This window comes from Ranitomeya imitator, chromosome 7 (genome assembly GCF_032444005.1).
Source record: "Ranitomeya imitator isolate aRanImi1 chromosome 7, aRanImi1.pri, whole genome shotgun sequence".
Classification (NCBI taxonomy): Eukaryota; Metazoa; Chordata; class Amphibia; order Anura; family Dendrobatidae; genus Ranitomeya; species Ranitomeya imitator.
In genome coordinates this window covers 58,956,429-58,983,729 of record NC_091288.1, presented here as the reverse complement: position 1 = coordinate 58,983,729, position 27,301 = coordinate 58,956,429, and the positions used below count along the sequence as shown (strand labels likewise).

At 42.9% G+C, this 27,301-nt stretch overlaps 1 protein-coding gene across 1 annotated transcript in view; it reads left to right on the top strand.

The window, feature by feature from the left end:
• USP40 (ubiquitin specific peptidase 40) overlaps positions 1-23,997 on the top strand; it is a 113,858-nt gene extending 89,861 nt beyond the window's left edge. Inside the window, exons 20-32 of the mRNA XM_069733301.1 lie at positions 274-362; positions 1,653-1,739; positions 2,898-2,934; positions 3,521-3,588; positions 5,457-5,531; positions 5,623-5,728; positions 5,835-5,929; positions 6,073-6,191; positions 7,697-7,762; positions 8,289-8,499; positions 9,209-9,304; positions 9,381-9,472; positions 21,464-23,997. Of these exons, the coding sequence (XP_069589402.1) occupies positions 274-362; positions 1,653-1,739; positions 2,898-2,934; positions 3,521-3,588; positions 5,457-5,531; positions 5,623-5,728; positions 5,835-5,929; positions 6,073-6,191; positions 7,697-7,762; positions 8,289-8,499; positions 9,209-9,304; positions 9,381-9,472; positions 21,464-21,551 (1,229 nt within the window). The 3' untranslated portion in view covers positions 21,552-23,997. The remainder of the gene's footprint in view (positions 1-273; positions 363-1,652; positions 1,740-2,897; positions 2,935-3,520; positions 3,589-5,456; positions 5,532-5,622; positions 5,729-5,834; positions 5,930-6,072; positions 6,192-7,696; positions 7,763-8,288; positions 8,500-9,208; positions 9,305-9,380; positions 9,473-21,463) is intronic.
• Positions 23,998-27,301: the final 3,304 nt, after the last annotated feature.

The following is a 27,301-nucleotide window of genomic DNA, read 5'->3' as shown; positions in this document are numbered from 1 at the left end:
ATCACTCCTATCGACTCCAGTGGCGTTCGGCGAATATTGCAAATACGGCAATCGTAATCCGAACCGAATATTGAAATATTTGCTCATCTCTAGTTATGGATCTGCGCTGTTATGATTCTATACAGTGCGTACATCTGGCCACCGCTAAATCTGCAAGCAGTTAGTCATTGGGGGTCTGGGGTTTTGTATTCCCAAATGATTTGTTATTGGAATAGGTCATCAATATGTAAGTTCTGGAAAACCTCTTTAATAAACATTTCTCCTTTTTCCCAGTTTCTGAGGATGTCACACTGCAGGAGGCTGATATTAAAGCTGGGAGCATTTTGGGTCTGTGTAGAGGCAGAGCGCCTAAGGCCTCAGAGGTACATGTTTAATTTTTTTTTTTTTTAGTCCAATAGTCATTAGGTGTGTAATATAAATCATGTATTAAAGTTATATTCTACTATTTGGGCGCATGCATGTCTTGGTCACGGTTACTTACAGCTGATCACCAGTTTTTTTACAAAATAGTTCATTTTGGATTCAGTGGAATTGTAATATGTATAGACAAGCGCAATAATTTTGCGATCAACAAGGGGTACCAGCTTATACTCCATCTATGCCATCGTCTGATATCCGTCATCTGGAAGATTGTTTAAAATGCTGTACAACGTTTATTGTGTATGCAGTTGACGTACCGTAAAAGCCATATTGCTGGCACCCGACATCTGCAAACCTTACTGATTGCTAGAGTGTGGTGTATAAGTATGGTGTACGTGGAGTTGGGAAGGTGTTTTTTCCTAATATGAGGCAATTATGAGATGTTTAGCTTCCAAAGATGAACTTACGGTGTGTCTACCTTGATGATCTTTCATCTGTATTGTCATCTATATTTCCATTTTTTTCTCCCTTCTCCTCTCCACTCTCCTCTCTTGTATATATATATATATATATATATATATATATATATATATATATATATATATATATATATATATATATATATATATATATATATATATATATATACAGTATATATATTACTAATTTTTTTTTCAGTGAATGAGATATCCAAAAACCGTTTCCTATGCTTTGTATAAGGTCCACAAATATCTGATGCCAAACGGTTGATCTGTATGGGATCCGATTTTTATTTTTTATAGCTCATCTATGGACTTGTATAGGTCTCATCCAAAATGTGTAAGCGTATAATGCATGCTGCAATTTTTTATTTTTTTAATGCGGACTTTCATTCTACGTGAAAAACCACTCGCCTTAACAGCCAAATCGAATTGATGTGAATATAGCCTTTTAGTCAATGGGAGGTACAGAAAAATCCAAGTACTTTCACTGGTCTATTGATTTTAATGCCCTATAATATATTGATATTGCTAGTTTAGTGTTGGTAGATTATAAATGGAGGCATCTAGGTACCTTGTTCACATTGCATTTGTACATCACACAATAACTAATAGGTTACAGTACCCATTCTAATGTTTTCTTTCTGATTTATGGATATAAATGGATGGCAAGATTGGGCACCATTGAGCTCTCATTTTGGAACTTAAGTCTCAGATGGCTCTGATGAACCATTGGAAATATGAGTGTCCGCACTAAGCAATTTTGAACCTGTTGTATTAGCTACATTATTTGTATGTTGTATGTATCCACAGGTCTTCTTATCTTTTATCCTTGGAAGTGATCTTCAGGAGGGACAGGAACAAGACATTATCCTGGATGAAAGTCTAACAGTAAAGAAGGTATATCTTGCTGAATGGAAATCATTTGCAGTCCCTTTGTAGTTCTAGATGTGCTCTAGGGTAGATTTATTAGGAAATCTGTCAACCAGTTTTTTGCCACCTAATCTGAGAGCAGCATAACGTAGAGACAGAGCCCGGATTCCAGTGATGTGTCTCTTACTGGGCTGCTTGAGGTAGTTTTAATAAAGTTACTGTTTTCAGCAGGAGATTATCCCTAGAGGACTAGTAAATCTGCTGCCATATAGTCCTCTATATTCTTGAGCTCTGTATAATTCTGCTGTGCAAACAGAGAAAGCGGTTATTACATTTCATACAGGAGTAGCCCAGAACAGGCGGGTTACTCCTGTGTGAGACATGTAGACTGCAGAACGATTACAAGTTGCTTCAGGAGACAATCATTTTCACTATATACTGCAATACAGCTGCATTGCAGTATATAGAACAAAGGATCGCAGCTTCAAGTTAAAAAAAATAAATAAAATTCAACGTTGAATCACCCCCTTTACCTAGATTAAGAATAAAAGTAATTAACCAAATTATTATATTTCATATTTCATAAAAGTTTGCTCTGTCAAAATATAAACTTATTTAACTTGTAAAATAAATGCTGTAAAGTAAAAAAAAATATTGAGACACCAGAATTGCTGTTTTTCAGTTGTAGCAATTTCCCCCCCAAAAAAAAATAAAATGAAGCAATTATAAAAACACCACGTGATCCCCACAAAATTAAAGCTCACCACACAAAAAAATAAGTCTTTATATAGCTCCATTGACCAAATCAAAATAGTTATGAATCTCAGATGATGGCGAGACAGATAAACAATTTTTAATTTATAAGGTTCTAAAAGCAAATTCTAGCCACTAAAATCTAAAAAATAACTGTGCAATTTAGCAGAAATACCAATAATATGGCCCTGAAGAGTCATTTTACCAGAAATGAACATCCCAAAAGCAAAACTCAAAAAGTGTCAATTTTTTTTTTGTCCTTCACTATTTCACCCCATTTAAAATAAATTCTCCCAATTTTTATCAGTGTATTATATGGTGAAATGATTGCTGTCATTCAAAAGTACAAGAAGTACATTGTCAAAATGGTGGCTGAGTTTTAGTCATCAGGTCGTTGCTTGGAATTATTTATTTAATTCTGTTTTGTTTCAGTGCTTGGATCAGATGCTGCTGAGAGCAGGCTTACCAGGTGAGAAATGAGAATGTGTTAAATATAATAATCACGTGTTCCCCATACCCCTTCCCCCAGCAACCTGATGTGTGTCACTTTGTAACGATACATAGATACATTTTGCCACTTTGACCCCAGATCAGCACATTCTATATTATATACGGTAGATCATACAGCGCCAATCACCAGATCACCTTTGATCCATAATACAGGCCAGAAACGTCTTTAATTTTTTTATCGAGATCAACTAAATGGATAAACCATATAATGAGGATGCAAGGATGAATCTAAGCTTTACCCTTTTTATAATGTTCATTAATGTTCGTTTAGGAAAAGTATAAAAAGCAATTTTGCATAAAAAATGTCAAAACGGGCTATATTCCATGAGGTTTTGTATATGGCGGACTGTGTACAGTATAGACAGGTTATACATACATACACATATGGGTTAATACGACATAGGAGCTATTTAAACAAAAACCTTTTTAATAATACTTCTCAGGGTCTCGAAATTCCTCAACATCATTCAGTTCAGTAAAGCTACAATTTTAGTTTTGAAGCTTTTGATTCATTTTAGCTTTTTTTTTTCCTCCCTTCTTTTTAGGGGACGCAGGCTGGCACCTAAGAAAGATGGACTGGTGTTATGAAGCTGGAGATGCTGTGACTGAAGAGGTACAGGCACCAGTTGTTGCTTCCTTTGTATACTGTGACTTTTGCATTTTTTTGCTCCTTTTTATCCTTCTTTGTCATCAGTCACGTCGTTTCTTCTTATGATTCCTACATATGCGCCATATGCACTGTCAACATTTTAAAAGGGATTTACCAGTCTTAGTAAATTGATGACTGATCCAGTGGATAGGTAATCAGTATCGCATCAGTGGAGATCTGACACCACCAGTCAGTGGCTAGCCGCTCCAGCAGACAGTGGCCAGATGTAAGCGGTGACCAGATCGAAAGAGCACAATGCAAAAAGGAATAGGCGCTGAGCTTCAGTTTCTGGAAATGGACACCGCGTAGTGAACGGATCTATACTATTCAAAGACCTTCACTGTCTACATCTGGGCACTGCCAGAACTGAAAACAGCTGATTGTTGGGGGTGACGGATGTCGGCCCCCCACCACTATTATTTTAGTTACCTATGTGAAGGACAACATATATTTCAGTCCAGCGCAAAAAAGGAGGTACCTAAACAAACGCGCTAAGTGTAGATACAAAAGAATCCCCTTCCCACCACAGGAATCTATAGTGTGAAGGTTGTTCTTGTAAACAGCATGATTTAAAAAAAAAAATGGAAGTCAGGCGATCATTTCTTTTCACACTAAAAAGGTCAGAGTATGTGCGCCTTCACTCATGCATCTTTTCCTGCATTTTGTTTAAGTCAGAACTCAGTAGATATTCAAAAGAAAGTAGAAATATGTTCTTAAATGTTTGAATCAAAAGCTGCTTATGTTATTCTGGTCTTCTCTAGGCTCCAATCACTAGGCATTAAGGACACTGCCCTCCAGGTTATCATTTTATCTTTCTGACCGCTCCTTCAGGATTCTGTTCTCCGGCTCCACTTCATCTCCTCTTCCTCTCACTGTCGGGGTACCTCAGGGCTCAGTCCTTGGCCCCCTTCTCTTTTCCCCCTACACAGCCCCAATTGGACAGACCATCAGCAGATTTGGCTTTCAGTACCATCTTTATGCTGATGACCCACAACTATACACATCCTCCCCTGACCTTACCTCCGCTGTACTACAGAACGCCACTGACTGTCCGCATTCTCCAACATCATGTCCGCTCTCTATCTGAAAATCATCCAACTGGCTCATCGGTACTCGGACGCGTCCGCTCTTCGCCAGTCATTACACTGGCTGCCCATTCATTATAGGGTCCAATTCAAAGTACTTGCTCTCACCCACAAAGCTCTCCACAGTGCGGCACCCCCATATATCTCCTCCCTCATTTCTGACTATCGGCCTAACCGACCGCTGCGCTCTGGAAATGACTTTCGACTAACCTCTGCACTAATCCGTACCTCCCACTCCTGACTCCAAGACTTCTCCCACACTGCGCCAATCCTCTGGAATGCTCTACCTCAAGAAATTAGTACTATCCACAACTTGCATAGTTTTAGGCGCTCCCTCAAAACACATTTGTTCAGAGCGGCCTACCACTTTCCCTAATCAAAGTCATTTTATGTGTAAGAGCGTTCGTGTGTAGCCCATTCACTATCCCCATCTATCCCCCCACCCCCTGAATATGGCTGGACCATCATTGTAGATAAGCTCCTGTACTTTGTATCTCACCCACCTCATTGTAGATTGTAAGCTCTTACCAGCAGGGTTGCTTTATTTTGCTTTAATCATTATGTTATTGTTAACACCGTTACTTATGAATGTTGTGTTTAAAACTGTTTAACTGTAAAGCGCTGCGGAATATGTTGGCGCTATATAAATAAATATTATTATTATTATTAGAAGGTCATAACCCGAAACCTTCCAGAGAAGTAAGTACTTCTAATATATTTTTTACCCTTATTATTTTGCATTTTCAGGACTCTTCATTGAAGGATCTAAAAATTCGATCTGGGGACATTTTTGTTATAACAGAAGGAAGACTTCCACCTAAGGTCAGTATTTGTACTTCTAACTTCGTTATCTCATTGATTTTTCTATAATAACATATAAGAGATGTGATTGTATTTGGTCACTTCCTCATAGGGCTTCCTGAAGTTACCAATATGGCTGTACTGTCCAAAGACTCAGCAAACTTCTGTAAATCATGTGAGCACTCATGCTGCTGCACTGCAGCTAAACCCTTCTGGAGGTAGGCTTCTTGGGCAGCTTTCTTTGTTTTGTCTAGTCCTTTTGTTCCAGATTACAGAATACAAGCAGTCCTTCAGACAAGATTCTACTTTCTGTACATTTCACAGATAATTCGGTCCATGAAGACGTGGAGTCTGACCTCTGCTTTGTGTGCCACATAGAGATATCCAAGGATGCTTCACTCCAGGACCTTAAATTACAGGTATCTGCACATCAGCAACTAATACTTGTGAATTGCCTTATGTCAAAAGCAAATCGGTTGAATAGATCTTCCATGTTTTCTTAGCATTATCCAATGTGATTTTCAGATATTTATCCTTTTTCATTATTTCTTCCTCTGTTCAGATCATGACATTAACAGTTTTTGATGCTCTTGGGATTCCTTCTCCTGAGTTCCTTCGTATTTGGACCTTGGACAACAAGCGTTTGGGAAAATTGCTGCGGTTAAATCAATTGCAAATGAGGTGAGTTATTAGGGCGTATGCACCTTCTAGAAGAGGGGCCTCCTGTATTGTAATACCAAGGGACCACCCATGTAATACCACATCTTTACAGGGCTCAGCAGCTCTGGGGTCTTTGGTTCAAATCACCACCATGTTTGCGTGGGTTTCCTCCGGGTTCTCCGGTTTCCTCCCACAATCCAAAGACATACTGATTGGAAATGTACATTGTGAGCCCAATGAGGAGAGGGATCATAATGTCTGTACAGCTATAAGTGAAAGTGGCAAAAAAGCTAATGAAACTATATTTTACAAGAGTTATAGGTTTCATATTGACTGATAGGCCTGCAATGACACTGCCTATAGCATCCTTATGTTAAATGGACAGATTCAGAAAAGCATTGACTGTTTGCTTCCATAGCTACAACATATTCCATAGATAGATATTATCTGCATCTCTGTCCCCAATGGGGCTCATAATTTAAATTCACCATCAGTATGTATTTAGGTGTGTAAGATTAACACAAAGGAAACCCTGAGAACACTCTCTTCTTAACCCCTCCCGGACGTAGGACACATGGATCCCAGATTGTCACACCACCGGTATCTGTCTGTAACAACCGTGAATGGAGCTAGCTCCGAATACTGATTAACTATTAAAATGCCGCTGTCAATCACTAACAGTCGTATTTAAATGGCGCGATTGCCCCTATTGCAAGAGAATCATAAAGTGCCGATGGATTATCATGGCAGTCAGGGGCCTACTGTCGCCCTCCACCACAGCCATCTTAGTCCTCCTAAATGACTGGAATTCACAAGAGAACATTATTTTGACTCTATATTGCAATCCAGTTGTGAGTGTATATATTTTTTATGTGTGTATACAGACATATGTATTTTATTTTTGTTATAATTTACTGAATTTTTTCCACCTCTTAAATAAAAAAAAAAAAAGCTGCTTTAGTATCACTGCAATCGTAAAGAAGCATCTTTCCGCACATCAAAACCCCCCAAACAATGGCAGAGTTGCTTTGTTTTTCACCATTTCACCGTACTTGGATATTTATTTTCCCCATTTCCCAGTACATTATATGGTAAAATAAATTGTCATTCAAAACTACAACTCATCCTTATGAAAAGACAGCCCTCATATATCTATATATTGAAGGAAAAAAATAAAAAAGTTATGGCTCATGAAAGTAGGGGATTTTGGTTGAAACTAGTGCATGCTGTGATTTTATTTTTTTTTCCATGCAGATTTGAACAACTTTAGTCCGAGTGCTGTCCTTTTTTTTCATGTACATTACTTGAACTGAAATTACGGTCATGTGAACGAGCCCAAAGGATGAGATCCAAGTTCTCAGCCACAGTCAAAAGGGGCGTCTGTGACCCAGTTCTTTAATATAGGTTTGGGTCCCATCTCTGGAATCTGCACCTTTCAGACAACCGTGTCAGATCCTATAAATGTACCATAAATGTCTGAGATCCGTGCAGTGTTGCCCATTATAGGACTTTTCTATTTTTTGCAGTGACTACAAAATGGGCATTAATACGACACTTTGTGTGGAGCCATTACAGCAGGAGGAGATCCTGGGGTGAGTATTGTACTACAGCAAAACCAAAGAAATGAGCCAGAGCACAAGTTGTTATACGTGCAATGTGTAAGCGCACGTTCACACTGTGGCCATTTCACGGACAAAACCCAAGAAAAAAACAAAATGAGCAAATACCCCACAGTAAGTAAATAGTAACAGTACATGTAAATAACCGAACGTACTTGGTTAACACAATTTTGATTTAAAAAAAAAAAAAAAAAGCGTAAAAGCCATCCCAAAGCGACAAGGTGTACCCAATTGGGAAAGTCCCATCCTGTCCTTAGTATTAAAACCGGCTGACACAAGGTGAGGTTTTACTATTAGAAACAGGATAGAACTGTCTCGATGGGTACACCTTGTCACGGTGGGATGGCGTTTACGCTTTTTTGATCAAAATAGTGTTATCTAAGTACCCTATGTTATTTATATGTACTATTTACTTGAGTATTGTACTAATCCACATAATATTGACAGGCATGTAGTTTGAAATTATTTTAATCATTTTAGGATTTCCCTCTTGATTTAGACCTCAGGATCTCCTTCTACGGGTTCAGCTTTCTGTCCCAGGGGAGTGTCGATACTTCCCATCTGTGGACGTCGCTTGGAATATCTCTCGTGGGTGCACTGCATCTGCTCTGCGGCAGAAGATTGCTAACCATTGCTCTTTATCTGTGGACAACGTTGAGATTGCAAAGTATTTTCCAGATAAAAATGAATGGCTTCCGATATCCAGCTGGGTCAGTATATTTATACGTTGCTGATGATATAAGGAGTTTGTTCTAATCTGTTCTGTTACATCCTGACATTCATGTAATTTGCCACTCTACCCTTTAGTTCTATCTACAACATGGCGATCTCTTTTAATAATAAAATATCATAGAAGTGTTACTCCAATTTGATCAAAAATCAGATAAATGTATATATACAATAAATATTGATTTTGAAATATACAACTACACAAGAAAGGGAAACGTTAATAGTAAAAAAAATTAAAGCAAGGGGAGGCCGATGAGAGACACAAAGTAGTGAGGATAATAAAACAATAGAAAAAATAGCCACAAGATGCCAGAACACTTCCAAAGAGTGATAATAACATCTATGTATATGCACATATATACAGTATATCAACTAAGTTAATTGCAATGCTATTCACTAAATTAGATATAGAGAGAATTGGTGTACAAAAAATAAAATCAATAGTGAAGAGAGAATATGCAATATAACATTATAATCAGACATACCCAAAAAATAATAGAAAGTGTCACCACATCTACCTGCACCTTAGACCCCGATACGCGTTTCTACCCTAAGCTGTGTGGGGGATTTAATAATGAACTCTTTTTCACAATGGATTTGTCCACAAAAAAGACCCATTCATTTTATGTCAGGATTAAACCGAATATTATATATATGTATATAATATTTCTGAGTTGTTTTATTCTACAGACTCCGCATGTTTCCAAGAAAAAGAAGAAAAAAAAAGCAGACAGCCTACAGGGGGCACCGTATTACCTAAAAGATGGCGACATTATAGGGGTAAAGGTAAGTTGCATCTGTGGTCTGACTACGTGGAAAAGGCTGTTGGCACCGACTCATTGGTTGTTAATGTTTTTGACAGAACCTTTTATTAGATGACCGAGCCGACTTTTACTCTGAAGTTGATTTCATTGCTAAGGAAAAGCAAAGGCAGAATGCAGAAGGCAAAAAGAGGTAAAAATCACACTTGTATGTATGTCAATGGGATCTTCAAGTGGTCCAAAATAACCACTGGTTCCAAAGATGTCAGGTTAAAAAATAAAAAAAAATTAGAATTGAGAGTCCTCAGTGGTTGATACCTTTTTTAATGGCTAACTGAAAAGATGGTAACAAATTGCAAGCTTTCGAGATTACTCGGGTCTCTTCATCATCCAAAACACATAAAAAACTCTATTGTCTCCATCTAGAACATATAAAAAACTCTATTGTCTACAGCCAAGCCATCAGATACAGTCGTGTATGTTCCAAGCCCATGGATAGGGATGAACACCTTGGTCGCCCCCTTCTAAAAGGTTAACAAATAGTCTTTCTCCTTCACCTCATTGGGGGACACAGACCATGGGTATATGCTGCTGCCACTAGGAGGCTGATACTAAGTGATACAAGGAAAGTTCTCTCCTCCTCTGCAGTATACACCCTCCTGCTGGATCCCAGCTAACCAGTTCTTGCTTAGTGTCTGTAGGAGGCACACGGACGGGTCTGCTATTCAGACCCAAAACTCTTTATTTTATTTTTACCTTTTACATTTTTGATTTTACTTTCTACAATGAAGGGGCGATGGATCCTTTCAAGGTTCTGATCTCCCCGAACCATCAACAGGCGAGTACGGAGAGTGTCGCCTCTCCGTACCCTCTCCTTCGACATGGAATGCCAAGCCTGGGCTGATTCTTAGGGGCGACGGGCCCCTTCAAGGGCACCGATCTCCCCACACCCTAAACAAACGAGCACATGGTGTGTCGCCTCCACGTACCCTCTTCCCCAGCCAGGCCTAATGCCGGACAACTGGCCCTGTCCACCCGGGGGCTGAACTCCGTGGATGTACAGAGGCCCCTCTCTATGGCGTCCGAGCAGCCCCACTGCACCACCACTGTTAAAGCGGATGGCACAAGGAGGCGGATGGTTCCTCTCCACCTCCCTAACCAAAGGATGATGGATTGAGGTTTATCCCTCTATCCCTGAACCGTCCACGCTGCAATACTTGACCTGCAGCAGAACAATAGAGTGCGCGCACTTTCCTCAGCGCTGAAACCCAGTCATCCGCGGCGGCTCCATGCCGGGACGCGCACCCATGGTGAGTGGATCTAGTCAGCGATGGGTCTCTGCAGTGGAATATTCACATGCTGACAGGCAGCCTCAGCTTCCATGTGGCGCACCTTCCTGAGGTAACGCTCCGGCCGGCTGCAAAAATCTAGCCCCCGGCTTCGGCCGATGTGTAGGCCGCATCCCGGAAGTCGCACCCGCACAATGGCGCGCTAAGGCAGCTCAGCCCACCTTTTCTGGTGGTGGTCGCCTGGCATGGGAGCACTCAATTTTCTCGACCACTACAACGCCATTCACTTCTACCGTTGGTATCGCTCCCACCGGCTGCAGAAAGTTAGGCCCTGGCTTGGGCCTATTCATAGAAGTCTCAAGGCTCCACCCACATCGTGTCTGTGGCTCCGCCCCCCGAATTGGCGCTTCTCGCTCAATGCGAGATTTTATCACCTCTGCAACTCCCGGTGACCATCTTGGTCCACCCGGCCGGCTCACACAGGGGCGTCAACTTTGCATTAAAGGGGCACAACGACTCTGCAACATCAGTACCCGGGTAAGGAAGTACCTAACCAATATTCCCTGGTCTTAAAGGCACATGATCAGTATGCCCTGGTCTAAAAGACACATGATCAATCAGAAGCCGGTCACCCTAAATGAGCTCAGGAGCCTTCCGCCGCTGATCCCAGTTTATCCCAGAGTACCTAGTTCCCCTCAGTGGACTTCGTCACTGACCGCAATCCATGGTTTCTCTGACCAAGAGATTGAATCCCACTGTGATCCCTCTGTGGCTCGGAGTGCTCGCAGGACCAATTATACATGGTCCCTCTCCTACATGGGAGCCGTCGGCTAGCAAGGGCCGCAAGTAGTCTAGAAACGTACAGGCATCTAGAAAACGGAAGTTTTCATTTCCTGATCTCTCTCCCCAATGATTTGCTGAGAACAAGGCTCTGAATATGGATTGGATATTGCCTTGGATCTGTACTTGCCAGAGCTTCAGAATAGGATGGATTCACCGATTTATATCATCAACCAATCTCTGTACATTGACGAGAACTCCGGTTTTGCTCTACACTACGCATTGTCCCTCATAAGGAGACTAAGCCCCCTCGTAGAGCATTTGCCTTTCAGTCCGGATACGCAATTCACTGGACAGAAGCCTCTACGTGGGATGCCATGCCTGGTCTGATTTTTAAGGGCGACGGGTCCTTTAAAGGGCACCGATCTCCCCACCATCAATAGACGAGCGCATGGAGTATCGCCTCCATGTATCCTCTTCTGCATCCAAGCCTAACACCAGACAGCCTGCCCTGTCCACCCGGGGACCTGAACTCTGTGGATGTACAGAGGCACCCTTTTTGGCGTCCGAGCACCCCCTCTGCATCACCACTATTTAGCAGATGATGCACTTCCCTGTTAAGAGGATGGTGGACCGAGGGTTCCTAATTTTTAACTCTGCACTGTCAAAAGACAGCGGCGATGGCAAGAGATGGCTTTTTTTTTTGCTGGATGCAGCCGCGCATTCTGCTACTTGGCAGATTAACCGGGTAGAATCTCCTGTGGTATACCTACCAGTATCCCCGCCCGATGTATCATAAATTAAAAATACCATGGAATGTCAGATAGCAAATCTGGTTCGTTTCGTCTTGTGGCTTCGGGTTCAGCGCTCTACCCTTCCTTAGCCGCAGCATTGGTTGCTAGAGCAATGGTCTCCTGGTCGGAGACCTTAACTACTTTCATTCACACCAGTAACCTTTTCTCGAAGACAATGGAGCTGACCAATCAAATCTTCTGAGCGGGAGTCTAACAAAGGATCGTATGTTTCCTACAGACCCAACCAGCAGTGTAAGGGTTGTCCAGGACAGTCTAGATCTAAGGGATCTTGGTTCCAAAAAGGGGAACGAAAAGTAAGACCGATACTGGACCTCAAACTTCTAACAACCTTTCACAAGGTCCTCCTTTTTCGGATGTAGTTCCTCCACTCAGCCATTACTTCAACAGAAAAAGTTGGAGTTTCTGGCATCCATCGACATTCGGGATGCTTACCCTCACGTTCCTATTTTTCCCCTCTTCAAAAGTTCCTTCGCTTTTGCATTCGCGAACAGCATTTTCAAGTCACAACCTTGCCCTTCGGCCTTGCTACTGCACCCAGAGTGTTCGCAAGGGTCATGGCGGCTGTCATGTTCCTCTTGCACCCTAGAGGTGTGGTCGTCCTGCCCTATTTGGTCGACTTTCTAGCCGCTCTTCCAGGACTATGCTGATTCGTCTATATCACTTGCAATACCCTCTCACCTGGGCTGGCAGCTAAACTTAGACAAGTTTTCCTCATTTCCAACCCAGTAGATCCTTTTTGAGGATGATCCTCCACACTTCCAGAAGGATGGTAATTCTCCCTCGAGACAAGGTCGTGGCCCTTCAACAGGGAACTCGCGCACTTGATCACTTATCCCCTCTTTTCATTCTATTTGCTAGGAGGGTTCTGAGGGAAAATGGTGACGACAATGGAAGCAGTTTCCTTCGCATCGCTCGTTTTCAGCAAGTCAAACAGGCTTTCAGAGGGTAGTCTCTGAGCTCCTTCCTCATCCAGGGCTTTTCTCCTGGTTCAATGGTTATTGGTGACTACCAGTGCCAATCTTCTCCCGATCATTTCTCTGGGGACCCGAACGGTGCGGCTAGTCCTACAGTAGGTCCACTGCCTTCTGGCAGGTCACCCCATCCAAATTCAATTGGATAATGCCACAGCTGTGTCATACGTCAATCATCTAGCAGGTACCCACGTTCAGGCGCCATGGCCGTGGTACCTCATATTCTCTGATGGGCCGAGATCTATCATTCGGTGATCTCGGCAGTACATTTCCCAGGAGTAGAGCTCTGGGCGGTAGACATATTCAGCCGTCAGGGTTCCCCTCAAGTGAGTGGGAACTTCACCCGGATGTCTTCCATCAAATCTGCCTTCACTGGAGCTCTCCAGTTGTAGATCGGATGGCGTCCAGACTGAACGCCAATGTACTTGAGTTCATGGCTCGGCCTCGAGATCCAAGAGCCTTTGCAGTGCATGCTCTGGTTCTTCCGTGGTACCAGTTTCCATAACCCCTCTTCCACTACTTCTGAAAGCTTTTCGGAAGCAGAAAGGGCCCCAGTGATCCTCGGGGATCCGCACTGACCAAGTCAGTTTTTTGTTTGCGGAGCTAGTATCTTTGCGTCTTCTTGCAACAGGGAGTTTTCACATGTAGTTCTTCCCTATCGCATACCGTTAGATCTTTGGGACCTTAATGGTCCTGGGAGTCTTACAGTAGACTCCTTTTGATCCGGACAGACTTTTCTATCAGGGAAGGTAACCCTTTTTTCTTTGCGATCTTGTCATCCTGATGAGTCTTCAGAGCTTGCTGCTCTGTTCTTTCAGACTTTTTTCCTTATTACCATCAAGGCAAGGTTGTCCTCAGGCCATCCCCGTCCCTTCTTACCAAGGTGGTATTGTATTCCCACTGTTATGAGGGCATCGTTCTTCCCTCATCTCTTTCGGCTCCAGTCTACAAAACGGGACGGGTTCCCCATAATCTCAACGAAGCGAGTTTTCTGAGTAGGTACGTATCAAGGACGGCATCCTCCGAAGGTCGAACACTTTATTTGGGCTTCCTGACGATAAGAAAGCTTCCTGATGGTTAAAGGAAGGGTTTAGCCGTTTCATCAGCCATGCTAGCCTGGTGGATTCGTTTCACCATCCAGGAGTCCTTCCGTGTTAGATGTCAGCCTATCTCCCTGTCTATCTATGCACCTGGGATCTAGGCATCAGGCGTCGGCAAAGCACGCCTGCAAGCTGGTGTATTGGTCCAGTCCGCATGTATTCTTGAAGAACTATAATTCCCACACTTCCACAGATGTGAGTCTGGGCAGGCGGACTCTGCAGGCCGCGGTGGCGCACTTATAAGTAGCGGTTACACAGGGCCTGATCTGATGTTGTCCCCACCCAGGGACTGCTTTGGGACATCCCACGGTCTGTGTCCCCCAATGAGGCGAAGGAGAAATAGGGATTTTTGTGTACTCACCGTAAAATCGTTTTTCTATTCGCCACGACAGCACCCACTAGAGAGAGGATCCGCCCCTAGGAACAGGAAACCTACAGAGAGATAAAAGGGGCGGCCCCCCCTCGCTCCTCAGTTGGTTTCCTGTTCCTAGAAGGGAACCCACAGAGAAAACTCTATGGCTAAGAAGAGGAAGGCCTGCCTGGGCTACCGCCTGTACCGACTCTGCTGAGTGACAGGGGTCCCAGAGCAGGTGGACAGTGTCGGGGGAATGTTCCTGCGGGCTCCCCCCTCATCTGGTGCGGCTGACAGGGAAGCCTGAAGGTGCCAACGGTCTCCCTGCTGGGACACCGTTGGGTAAGTGCTAATGAATGCACGGCGCAGTGTGGATACCTGCGGTAATGCCCTCCTAAGTGGAGCTGAGCAGCGGTGCGGCGTCCCTGGGCGGAATCTTCCCTCCGTTCCCTCCAGAGGTAAGAGGCGACATGGTGTGGGAAGCAGCGCTTAGGGCGCTTCCGGTATGCAGCAGACGCGGGCGCATGCGCAGTAGCGTCGGCGTCCCATGGAAGGAAGCTTGAACTTCCGGGGTCGCGGTGTCAGAGGACCATTTCCGGGGGAACCGCCATATTGGATTCCCCCATGCGATCCCAGTGTCCGGACGCCGGACTTGTGAGTAAAAAAAAAAAAAAAAATTTAGGAGGGGATGTATGCAGGAGTGGCTACACTATAAAGGTCAGGATTAGAAGTGCAGTCAGTGTGCATTATGTCGTCCCAAGAGGAGGTCCGTGTGCACTCCATGGAAGAGCCACTAGTACCTAGTAGCGAAACCAGGAAAAAGAGCAGTGGACACTCTAAGATAAGTGACTCCACTGATAAATCGGGAAGGAAATCGTCCCGTTCCACATCCCAAACTAAGGCAACCCCGCAGCCGGTAAAATTAATACGCTGGGTGAGTGTACACATAGCTTCACTGAAGCATATATTGATTCCTTTGCTTGTATTATTCTAGGCAAAGAGGACGGGGAAGAGTAAGCACAAACAATGTGCTATATGTACCGAACCCCTGCCTGACTCCTATACTAAGAGTCTATGTCAGGCATGTATAGATAACACCTTACGGCAGGAGGAATCGGTGAAAATGAATGAGATACGGCTCATAATTCGGGAAGAACTTCAGTCGTTAGGGGGCGGTTCTTCCTCGATTAATATCGAGAAAAAGAAAAGAAGAGTATCCTCACCTAGAGCTGACACGTCAGCAGAGAGTGGGGAGGTCGACTCTGATGTCTCTCAACTGTCTGACTCTTCAGGGGAAGAAGACTTTGTTTGCTTTCCAACTGAAGGCATAAACAACTTGGTTAAATCGGTGAGAAATACGATGGGGGTATCTGAGTCAAAAGAACCCCAAACACCACAGGAAATCATGTTTGCTGGTCTTTCCCAACGGAAAGGCCACGTGTTTCCAATAAACCAGGCCATAAAGGACCTCGTTAAGAAGGAATGGGGTAAAGGTCAAAAAGGGTTGGTACCAATACCCTGTAAGAGGCGCTACCCCTTTGATGACGAAGATTTGAGTACATGGACCAAAATACCAAAGGTCGATGCTGCAGTTGCATCTACATCTCGCCGGTTCTCCTTGCCCGTGGAAGATGCAGGTTCCTTATCAGATCCCATGGACCGAAAATCAGATGCGCTCCTTAAAAAATCGTGGGAGGCCTGTGTCACGGCATTCAAACCGGCAATTGCAGCCACATGTACTGGCAGGTCAATGTTAGTCTGGCTGGATCAGCTGGAGCAAAATATTAAAAATGGTGTATCCAGGGAGAAGTTACGAGCATCTATCCCTTTGATCAAAGGTGCGGCTGCCTTTATATCGGATGCCTCTATTGACTCCCTACGACTGGCGGCCAGAACAGCTAATATCTCCAATACGGCTAGGCGGGCTTTATGGCTAAAAAACTGGAAAGGAGATGCCTAATCTAGATCCAAATTATGTGCCATACCCTGTCAGGGTGAGTACCTGTTTGGAACAGTCCTTGACGATATACTCACGAAGGCAGGTGAAAGGAAAAAAGGATTCCCTAATCCCTTTGTTCCATCTTACAGAAGGGCCTTCAGGAAGCCACCATTCGGAAAGAAGGGAGGCTTCAGAGACAGATGGAACAATAAGGATTTTAAACAAAAAGGAAACCTGTTTAATAAACGTCCATTCAAGCCAGCCGACAAATTCCAGTAATTATATTCCTCCAGTGGGTGGAAGATTAAAACAGTTTAGGCAACAATGGGAAGAGATAACAATAAATACTTGGGCCATTAAATTAATATCTTCAGGCCTCACATTAGACTTTATTAGAACTCCACCGGACTCCTTCCTCCTTACCACCTTAAGATCCAGGCCTCAGCAAGAGGCGCTTGAAACAGAGGTTAAAACCCTCCTACGCAAACAAGTCCTAGTGGAAGTCCCATCTTCCCAGAGGGGGAGGGGATTTTATTCTCCTTTGTTTCTGATTAATAAGCCGGATGGCTCTTTCAGAACCATAATTAATTTAAGAAAGCTGAACTCCTTTATAAGGCCTAAAACATTCAAAATGGAATCCATTCGTTCAGCCATAAAGAATCTATTTCCAAACTGTTACATGGTAGTATTGGATCTTAAGGATGCTTACTATCATATTCCTATACATCATTTATTCCAGCAGTTCCTTCGGGTAGCAGTCTGTATAGAGGGACAAATTCGTCATCTACAATATAAGGCGATGCCCTTCGGATTATCCATGGCCCCAAGGGTTTTCACAAAATTGCTATTGGAAGTTATGTCTTTCCTAAGAGTAAAAGATACTTTAGTCATTCCATATCTAGATGACCTATTGATTGTGGGTAAAGACCCCCTACAGTGTGAGCAGAGGTTACGGGAAGTAGTGATTTCCTTACAATCCCTGGGGTGACTGGTTAATTGGGAAAAATCTAGACTTCAGCCTGTTAAGTGTCAGAAATTCCTGGGGCTCCTTCTAGATTCAGCTGACCAGATTTGTAAGCTGCCTGAGGATAAGAAATTCTCCATAGTTGATAAGGTATCCTTAGCAATAGAAAATCGTAGTATGTCACTCAGACAGAGCATGTCATTACTAGGTTCTCTGACATCGTGTATTCCTGCGGTCCAGTGGGCTCAGGCTCATACTAGGCGTCTACAAAAATTTATATTAGAGGAAGACATCAAGAATAGAGGCTGTCTGGATAGAACAGTTTATCTAACAACGGAAGTATTACACTCCCTTAAGTGGTGGTTAAATCAGAAAAACCTTTCAAGGGGGGTTCTCTGGGTAATTTCCCCCTCTAGTATAGTGACCACAGATGCTGGTCCTAAAGGCTGGGGGGCACATTTTAAGGATCAGTGGGTTCAGGATCTTTGGTCTAGTTCGGAACTGGATAGTTCTTCGAATGTCAAAGAGTTGAGGGCAATATATTATTCCCTACTTCACTTTCTTCCTCAGCTCAGCGGCTCTCACACAAGAGTGTTCTCCGACAACACCACGGCAGTAGCTTACTTAAACCATCAAGGAGGTACGCGGTCGGACAGACTCAGGGAGCTGGCATCAGACATCATGGAATTAGCCGAAGGTCATCTGCTATCACTATCAGCAGTTCACATCAGGGGCACAGACAACTTTCGTGCCGATTTTCTGAGCCGTCACACCCTCCATCAAGGGGAATGGATGCTAAACAGAAAAATTTTCAAAATGATAACAGCGCAATGGGGTGTTCCTCAAATAGACTTGTTTGCCACAAGAGCCAACCGACAGGTCAGGGCGTTTGCCTCTCTAAACAGGGAGGACAAGCCGGACATACTCGATGCCCTCCAAGTACCCTGGACTTTCGACCTGGCATATGCTTTTCCTCCATGGAATCTACTACCTTTGGTAATAAGAAAAATAAGGGAAGAAGGAGCAAGAATTCTATTAATAGCCCCATTCTGGCCCAAAAGGCCATGGTTCTCATGGCTGAGGGCGATGTCAGTGTCGGACCCGTGGATTCTGCCTCAATCCAAGGACCTGCTCTCTCAGGGTCCGTTCCTTCATCCTCAGGCAAAGGGCATGAATTTAACTGCATGGAGTTTGAAAGGCAGTTACTAAATCTCAGGGGGTTTTCTAGTGGGTTAATAGATACTCTGATGAAAAGTAGAAAACCCTCAACTACCAGGATTTATGTTAGAATTTGGAGGAAATTCCTTCAATTCCATACTACACAACTTTCCGCTGATATTCCTATATTTCCAATATTGGAATTTCTACAAAAAGGTCTGGAATTAGGTCTTTCAGTAAGCACTCTGAAAGTACAGGTGTCAGCCTTAGGAGCTCTTTTTAATTTTGATGTAGCAGGTAATAAATGGATATCTCGGTTTATATCTGCCTGTGAGAGATCGAGACCAATTAGCATACCTCGGGTCCCTCAGTGGGATCTATCGATAGTCCTAAATGCATTGACTCAATCACCTTTTGAGCCTCTACATGCAGCCTCACTAAAAAATATTTCTTTAAAAACGGTATTATTAGTGGCATTAGTTTCTGCCAGAAGAGTAAGTGATCTTCATGCTTTATCTATAGATCCTCCCTTTTTTGTGGTAACATCAGATAGGATACTTTTAAAAACAGATCCTTGTTATCTCCCTAAGGTGGCTTCTACCTTTCATAGATCCCAGGAGATCCTGTTACCTACCTTTTATGAGAACCACTCAACTCCAGAAGAAGAAAGACTTCACACCCTAGACGTAAAAAGGACTGTCTTAGCCTATTTAGAGAGAACTAGGGACTGGAGGAAGAGTAGGGCTCTCTTTGTGTCTTTTCAGGGTAAAACCAAGGGTGCCGGAGTCACAAAGAACACATTATCTCGCTGGATCAGAGAGGCAATAATCTTGGCGTATAAAGCTGGAGGTAGAGATCCTCCAATGCATGTGGGAGCGCACTCTACAAGAGCCTTGTCGACTTCCTGGGCAGAAAGGGCAAATGTGCCAATAGACCTTATATGTAAGGCTGCAACTTGGTCTTCACCGAATACCTTCTATAAGCATTATAGATTAGATCTGTCCTCTGCTTCTGATCTAACTTTTGGTGTATCGGTCCTTGACTCAGTAAACCCACCCAGTCTATAGTCTCTGCAATTCTCTCTAGTGGGTGCTGTCGTGGCGAATAGAAAATACCGGATTACGTACCGGTAATGCTCTTTTATAGAGCCCACGACAGCACCCGTTCACATCCCTCCCTTTTCTGTATATAGCTGCACATGGTGCTTTTTTGGTGAGGTGTAAATATTAGAAGATATAGTATGAGGTTGTAAATATGTATATATATGTATATACCCGAACCTGTTAACTAAAACCTGGCGGCGGTTCCTCCTATTCTCTGTAAAACAACTGAGGAGCGAGGGGGGGCCGCCCCTTTTATCTCTCTGTAGGTTTCCTGTTCCTAGGGGCGGATCCTCTCTCTAGTGGGTGCTGTCGTGGGCTCTATAAAAGAGCATTACCGGTACGTAATCCGGTATTTCTCCGAGCCATTCATTGGGGGATACAGCTCCCACCCTTTTATTAGCTTGTGTTTTTTTTATAATTTGACATGCTATACTCTCATATATAATATGACATGCTATACACTCATATGTTGTTATTGATCTCCTACTGCTTTTGCACCGAACTGGTTAGCTGAGAGCCAGCAGGAGGGTGTATACTGCAGGGGAGGAGTTAACTTTCTTTGTATCACTTAGTGTCAGCCTCCTAGTGGCAGCAGCATACACCCACGGTCTGTGTCCCCCAATGAATGGCTCAGAGAAAAGGATTTTACGGTGAGTACACAAAAATCCCTATATGGCACGTCACACATTTTACTACGCAATTAAAAAAACAATAACAAAAAAATCGTTTAATTTCCCAATGTGCAGAAAAACTTCACAGCTCAAACAGTGTGACAGGAGTCAAAAGCTAATAAGACATTCAATATATTTGCCCCAATTTTCTTCTATTGAAGCCTCATTCCGGTGTCAGGGATTTTTAGCACCCCTGAAAAAACTCACTGATGTTCATCAGTGTTTTGGATCAGTTTTTCATCAGTGTGATCAGGTTTTATTTTACCATGAGTGTTTCATCCTGTTTAAAAATGATGAGGGTTTTTCAAGTTTCTCCTGCCAAACAGTAAGTGAAAACCTGACAGCGCATCAATACATCAAGGATGCTATCAGTTATCAGACCCATTGGTTTGAATGGGTAAGTTTCATCTGTGACTCAGATAAAAAATTTACATGACTCAATTTTTTTTTTTTGCAGACACCTAGTCCACAAAAAAAGTTCATGTGAACAGACCCATATGCTATGAGTACACATTCTGTCTACCAAGAATGCAGAACTCGTACGTGAAAAACGGACATCTTAAATGAGGCCTAAAGGAATGAATAACGTGGTTTTCAGATTTAAAATCACAGTTACGTGCACATGATGAAAGAGAAACTGGAGTAACCATAAACCATACCAATATGTTTAATACAAAAATATTTATTAGAAATAGTTAATTAAAAATAGTAAACAATATGTCAAAAATGAGGATAAACAGACCGATCCACCAAGTCAGTCCAAAATATCAAGCAATGTATAGTTTATACAAAACCTATACACCCACAATATATAGTAGAAGTCCAATACACATAGAGTGAGACAAAAGGCTGGTTTATAGGTAGTACTGCTTACCCATAATGAGGGGAGGAAAGAATACTTGGTGGGGCTCTGCCAGCACTACCCCGACGCGCGTTTCACGTACAGCTTTCTCAACCATTCCCTTTTATATTAGTAGATCATCATTAGTTTCAGTAATAATTGTTTTGACCTCTCCTTCTTTATTCCCTTTCTCTTTTACAGTTCACAAGCACTTTGCAATGATAAAGTCCGACCAAGAGGGCGGAAGACGGAGACCCCTCTCTCCATCCGAGTGGGAGTTTTCAGATAACAAAGACTTGCTCCAGACGATGGAGCATACACTCTGGGATATGGTTTCCCTTTTTCCTCAGGGATAAGCATATACTGTCACTATAAGGCAGTGTGACTGTGGTATCTCGGTTTCTTTCTACCCCTGGAGGTCACAATCTGGTGCGGCGCCATCTCTAATTGCTTTATACCAGCGCTTGTCACTGACCCTTTTCTGTAAACCATCAGGGACATATTCTTTCTATGTGGATGTGCCTCATCATCTCCTGCAAATCACTTGATGTAACGGTTCTTGTTTGGTTAATTCTCCGGGATAAAAAGAAATCGCATTTATCATTTCACGTTCGATATAGCGACGCATGATGATTCCTTTCATTGTGGGATGACACGGTTAAGGTTTATGTTCCCACTCATTACTGGGGGGAATAAGCTGCTCTTCCTAAATGAGGGAATGATCATAGTCAATGCAATCATTTAATCCATAGAACTTTTAAGGGCTTAAGACACAGTTTTGGCGTTTTTGTTGCAGGGCTTGGTAACAGTCATGAATATACATATATATTGGTTTTATAAGTCTCCTTAATGTGCCTTCACCTGTTTTGCTGTCCTTTCCACCCTGCTGCAAGAATGACAATGTCATAACGATCCAAACTTGGTCACATTGTGATTATATGTCAACATTATTCCATTAAGGCATGAAAATTAACATAAGAAATCAAAAAAGGCCAACTATAGAAAACAATTGATTATTTATGTATCAAGAGACTAGAAGTAGCACTGATGATCTGCAGGTTCAGGGTTTCCTTTTTGTAAACCACATTATAGTTCTGTAATGGTCGTTTACTGAGCGCTTTGGTGCCCAAAGTAGATACTTAAAAGTTTTTCCATGTTTTATATGAGTTTGTTTCTGGAATTTCTACATTTGGTACAACATCTTTTAGGTATAGGGAGGCTTAGCAGTTAGGCTACGTTCACATTTGCGTTGTTCGCCGCTGCGTCGGCGACGCAACGTACAACGCAAATAAAAACGCACCAAAACGCATGCAAAAATGCTGCGTTTTGCGACGCATGCGTCCTTTTTTGCCGAAATTTGGACGCAAGAAAAATGCAACTTGTTGCGTTTTCTGCGCCCGACGCTTGCGGCAAAAAAAATGCATGCGCCGCACAACGCAGCACAAAGCATGCCCATGCGTCCCCCATGTTAAATATAGGGGCGCATGAGGCATGCGTCGCCCGACGCAAACATGCAAAACACTAATGTGAACGTAGCCTTAGTGAACTTTTTACACCGTGCTGAGAATCGTTGAGTTAATGATGTTTCACAGCTGATGGGGAAAGTGGAGAGTAAAGTTGGTTAGTAAGAGCGTCTCTCACTGTGGAGGACTTGTCCGATCCTGCATTACACATACAACCCATTGATTCATATGGGGATGTGTGTAATGCTTAGTTCTTCCTGAGGTGGCGCTGCAGGTACATTGAGCGCTTACTGCCAGGTTCTCCCATAGAGAACAGCACAATGATGGATGTCCTGGCAGTGGATGCTTTCTGATCGGTGTATTGTCCGCGAGTACCAAATAGAGCCCTAAAACATTGCAACGCACCTTTTTATAATGTTCTGACGTCGTACTTTGCGCTTTGATTTGCAAAGGCTACACTTCCTTTTGTGCAAATCATCATAAAAGCTCTATATAGACTCTCAACTCCAAGCAAATTCTGGAAAATATCAAACTTGACATCCACAGAACTGTTAATGCAGCTCTGGATGACGATGGGCTCCATAGAAGATAAGATTGGTGGCTTAGATGAGCCTTCAGATTAAACAATAAGGTTCACTGCCCTTTTTAAAGAGATTGTCCATGTTTGGATAACCCTTTATTTATGGGACCAGGGAAGTTGGAAAAAAAAATCCTTACCTCCTAGACTGGTGCTACTCCTCCTTAATTCAGTGACGTGTCTCCTGGGATCATAATCTGGTGTGGGCGTCACGTGCTGACTTGTAGCAGCCACTGATCGGCTGCAGTGTTCACATTTTTTCCAAACCAAAAGAAAATGGCGTGGGACATAGCACCAAGTATGCAGAAGCACCGATCTGAGACGCGAGTATAGTTTTTCAGCTCCCTCCCTGTGCACATTTAATAGAGGGTTGTCTGGAAGTGGACCTCCCCTTTAAGGACATAAAAAAAATCTATTTATATTGTTGATGTTATGAAATATCAATGCATGGTAAGACATTGGATAATTTATCAAGGAAAAAGCAAAAGTATACGTAAGTAATGTGTGGAAGTGGAAATGCTCAGCAGCAATATATTGTATGTCCAGGAGGTAACAATCAAATCATTTCAGTTAAGAGTTTGAAAAATTAATATTTTTTTTTCTGTGATAAATGTCATGTCTGTCATTTCTTGTGTATAAAATAAAAAATACTCCTAGTGGGTATTTGAGAATGCTACCTGCAGCTGTCATCTGCATCACGTGTTTAAAGTGTTTTATTGCCAATATATTAGCATTTAAAGTTAACTAATTATGTGTTATAACCTAAATCCTGATTCCAGCGATGTGTCACTCACTGGGCTGCTTGCTGTAGTTTTGATAAAATCTTGTTGCAGATCTAACAGCGATCAGACTGCTGAGCTCTGTATAACCCCGCCCACACCACTGATTGGCAGCTGTATACACACTGCATAGGCAGAAATTTGCTAATGAGTGGTGGGGGCAGGGTTAAAACAGTGATTTTATCCAAACTAAGTGAAGCAGCCCAGAAAGTGACATATTTCTGGAATCAGAGTCTTTGCTCCTATGTTATGCTGTTCTCAGATTAGGTGGCAAAATCCTGGTGACAAATTCCCTTAAACAGGGATGTCAAACTCAACGACAGAGGGACAAAATTAAAAACTTGGATAAAGTCATGGGCCAACCTTGATATTTATTTTAAAAAAATGGCGACAATTGAGGAGGTTTTTTTTATCAAATATAACGATGAACCTTTTCATACGGAAACAAACTTGAGAGGTTGTCCCATGAACAAAGCACATTTTAATTAATCAATCTTAACAGATCAAATGACTGAAGCATTGGGTATTTCCTCACGGGTGGGGGTGTATATAGAAATCTTGGGGCACCATAGCAGATGTTCTAATTGCCCCCCCTCCCCCCCCCACACACTAAAAAAAATAAACACATGAAACCTTAACATTCATTGCAGTCGCAGAAGAGCATATCTCACAACTTTGTATCCCTTACAAAGTAATTTCCATCCTATTAAAGTCCCTAGATTGCCCTTTCATTGGCCCCATAATGTATGATTCCAACAAAGGGCCCCCCAAACACCGTGTGATACCCCCACAGTGAATTCCTCTACATACACAGTAGAATGATCCTACTGTACCCCCGCTTTAAACCCACCGTCAATGTACGGTGACCCCATCACAGTTTGATGCCCCAACTGAGATCAGCACACAGCCCTCCACACTGTATAATGGGCCTCACATAGCCCTCCACACTGTATAATGGGCCTCACATAGCCCTCCACACTGTATAATGGGCCTCACATAGCCCTCCACACTGTATAATGGGCCTCACATAGTCCTCCACACTGTATAATGGGCCTCACATAGCCCTCCATACAGTATAAGGGCCCCACATAGCCCTCCATACAGTATAATGGCCCCACATAGCCCTCCACACTGTATAATGGGCCTCACATAGCCCTCCACACTGTATAATGGGCCTCACATAGCCCTCCACACTGTATAATGGGCCTCACATAGCCGTCCACACTGTATAATGGCCCCACATAGCCCTCCATACATGTCAATATATATAAACCCAGACTCATACTGCAAAGTGTCCAAAAACCATGTCCTGGACACTACCAAATCCTGCTCCGAATGGCAATGATATCATTCAGGAGAACAAAGGAGCTTACAGATTACAAAATTAAAAAAATACAAAATTTTATTGAAATACTGAAAAGCTTGAGAAAGCTAATAGGACGCTGGAGCGAAACGCGCGTCGGGGGTGTCGCCCAACTTTATCCATCTCTCTACCTGGGTAAGAGGAATATTTGGAGACTATCCTTACTGCGCTCTTTACGCCATGGGCATTTACAGTACCGGCAGTTTGGCTGGTCTCCTATAGTGTGTCCTGGACTTTGGATCGCTAACAGGATAATACTATTTATAAGTTGTACCTAGATCTTTATATTGGATAGTATATACAGTGCTGTGAGGGGTACAGCTTATTTGATCCATTGTCCATATAGGGACATGGTAATTCCTCTGTACTATTATGTCATACGATTCCTAGGATAGGGTGGGTTTAAGGGATGGTCTTTAGTGTCCTTATTTTATATGTGTGTTTGTATGTGTTCTTTTCAGTATTTCAATAAAATTTTGTATTTTTTTAATTTTGTAATCTGTAAGCTCCTTTGTTCTCTTGAATGATATCATAGCCCTCCAAACAGAATAATGGGCCCCATATAGCCCTCCAAACAGAAAAATAGCCCCACGTAGCTCTCTATATAATGTATATTGGGATCTACATAGTCCTCCATATAGTGTAATGGGTCCCACATAAAAAAATAAGTACGTTTCCTTGTTCCCCCAATGCTCTGATTCTGGCAGCGAGCGCTCTGAAGCTTTTCACTGCGCGGCACAGCTGGCGTAAAATAGTGACGTCATCGCACCCACTACTGAGACGTCAGCTGCAGAGGGAGAATGATGGAGGAGGGAGCGTCAGCTACCAGCTGCTTTTGCTGGTACTATAAAACGCAGCTTCTAATCCACATGAGAAAAAAAAAAAAACGCACCCAAAAAAAACACTGCATGTCAAAATAACCTGAGACTATATTCACATTCTGTAGCTATGTAATAAATACTGTATCTAAAAATCAGCTATGATGACGTAAGTCTAGGTTCACACTTATAGTGTGCTCTAGGCCAAGCGCTACATGTGGGTTTCCATTGGAATTCACAAAACGTACCTATTCACTTCAATGAAGCCTCCGTCCTGGCACTAGTGGTCTTTTTATAACAGGCACAAAATCGTGGTCTGGTACATCTTTGTACATGATTGAATAGGACCAATACTGCGGAGGCCACACCGTGTCTACCTAGCCTCTCCCCTCTGTCAAGCCCTTCACTGGCTCCCCATCACCCAGAGACTCCAGTACAAAACCCTAACCATGACATACAAAGCCATCCACAACCTGTCTCCTCCATACATCTGTGACCTGGTCTCCTGGTACTTTCCTGCACGCAACCTCCGATCCTCACAAGATCTCCTTCTCTACTCCCCTCTTATCTCCTCTTCCCACAATCGTATACAAGATTTCTCTCGCGCATCCCCCCTACTCTGGAACTCTCTACCACAACATATCAGACTCTCGACTACCATCGAAACCTTCAAAAAGAACCTGAAGACCCACCTCTTCCTACAAGCCTACAACCTGCAGTAACCACCGATTGACCAAACCGCTGCACGGCCAGCTCTATCCTCACCTACTGTATTCTCACCCATCCCTTGTAGATTGTGAGCCATCGCGGGCAGGGTCCTCACTCCTCCTGTACCAGTCGTGACTTGTATTGTTCAAGATTATTGTACCTGTTTTATTATGTATACTCCTCCTCACATGTAAAGCGCCATGGAATAAATGGCGCTATAATAATAAATAATACCTGGACTCCATCGGGGATCTGTTGCGGTTCCCATTGGAATTCTGTTTTTCGGGGATCCTGACAGAAACTCCCACATAGTGCTGGCCAAAAGCAATGT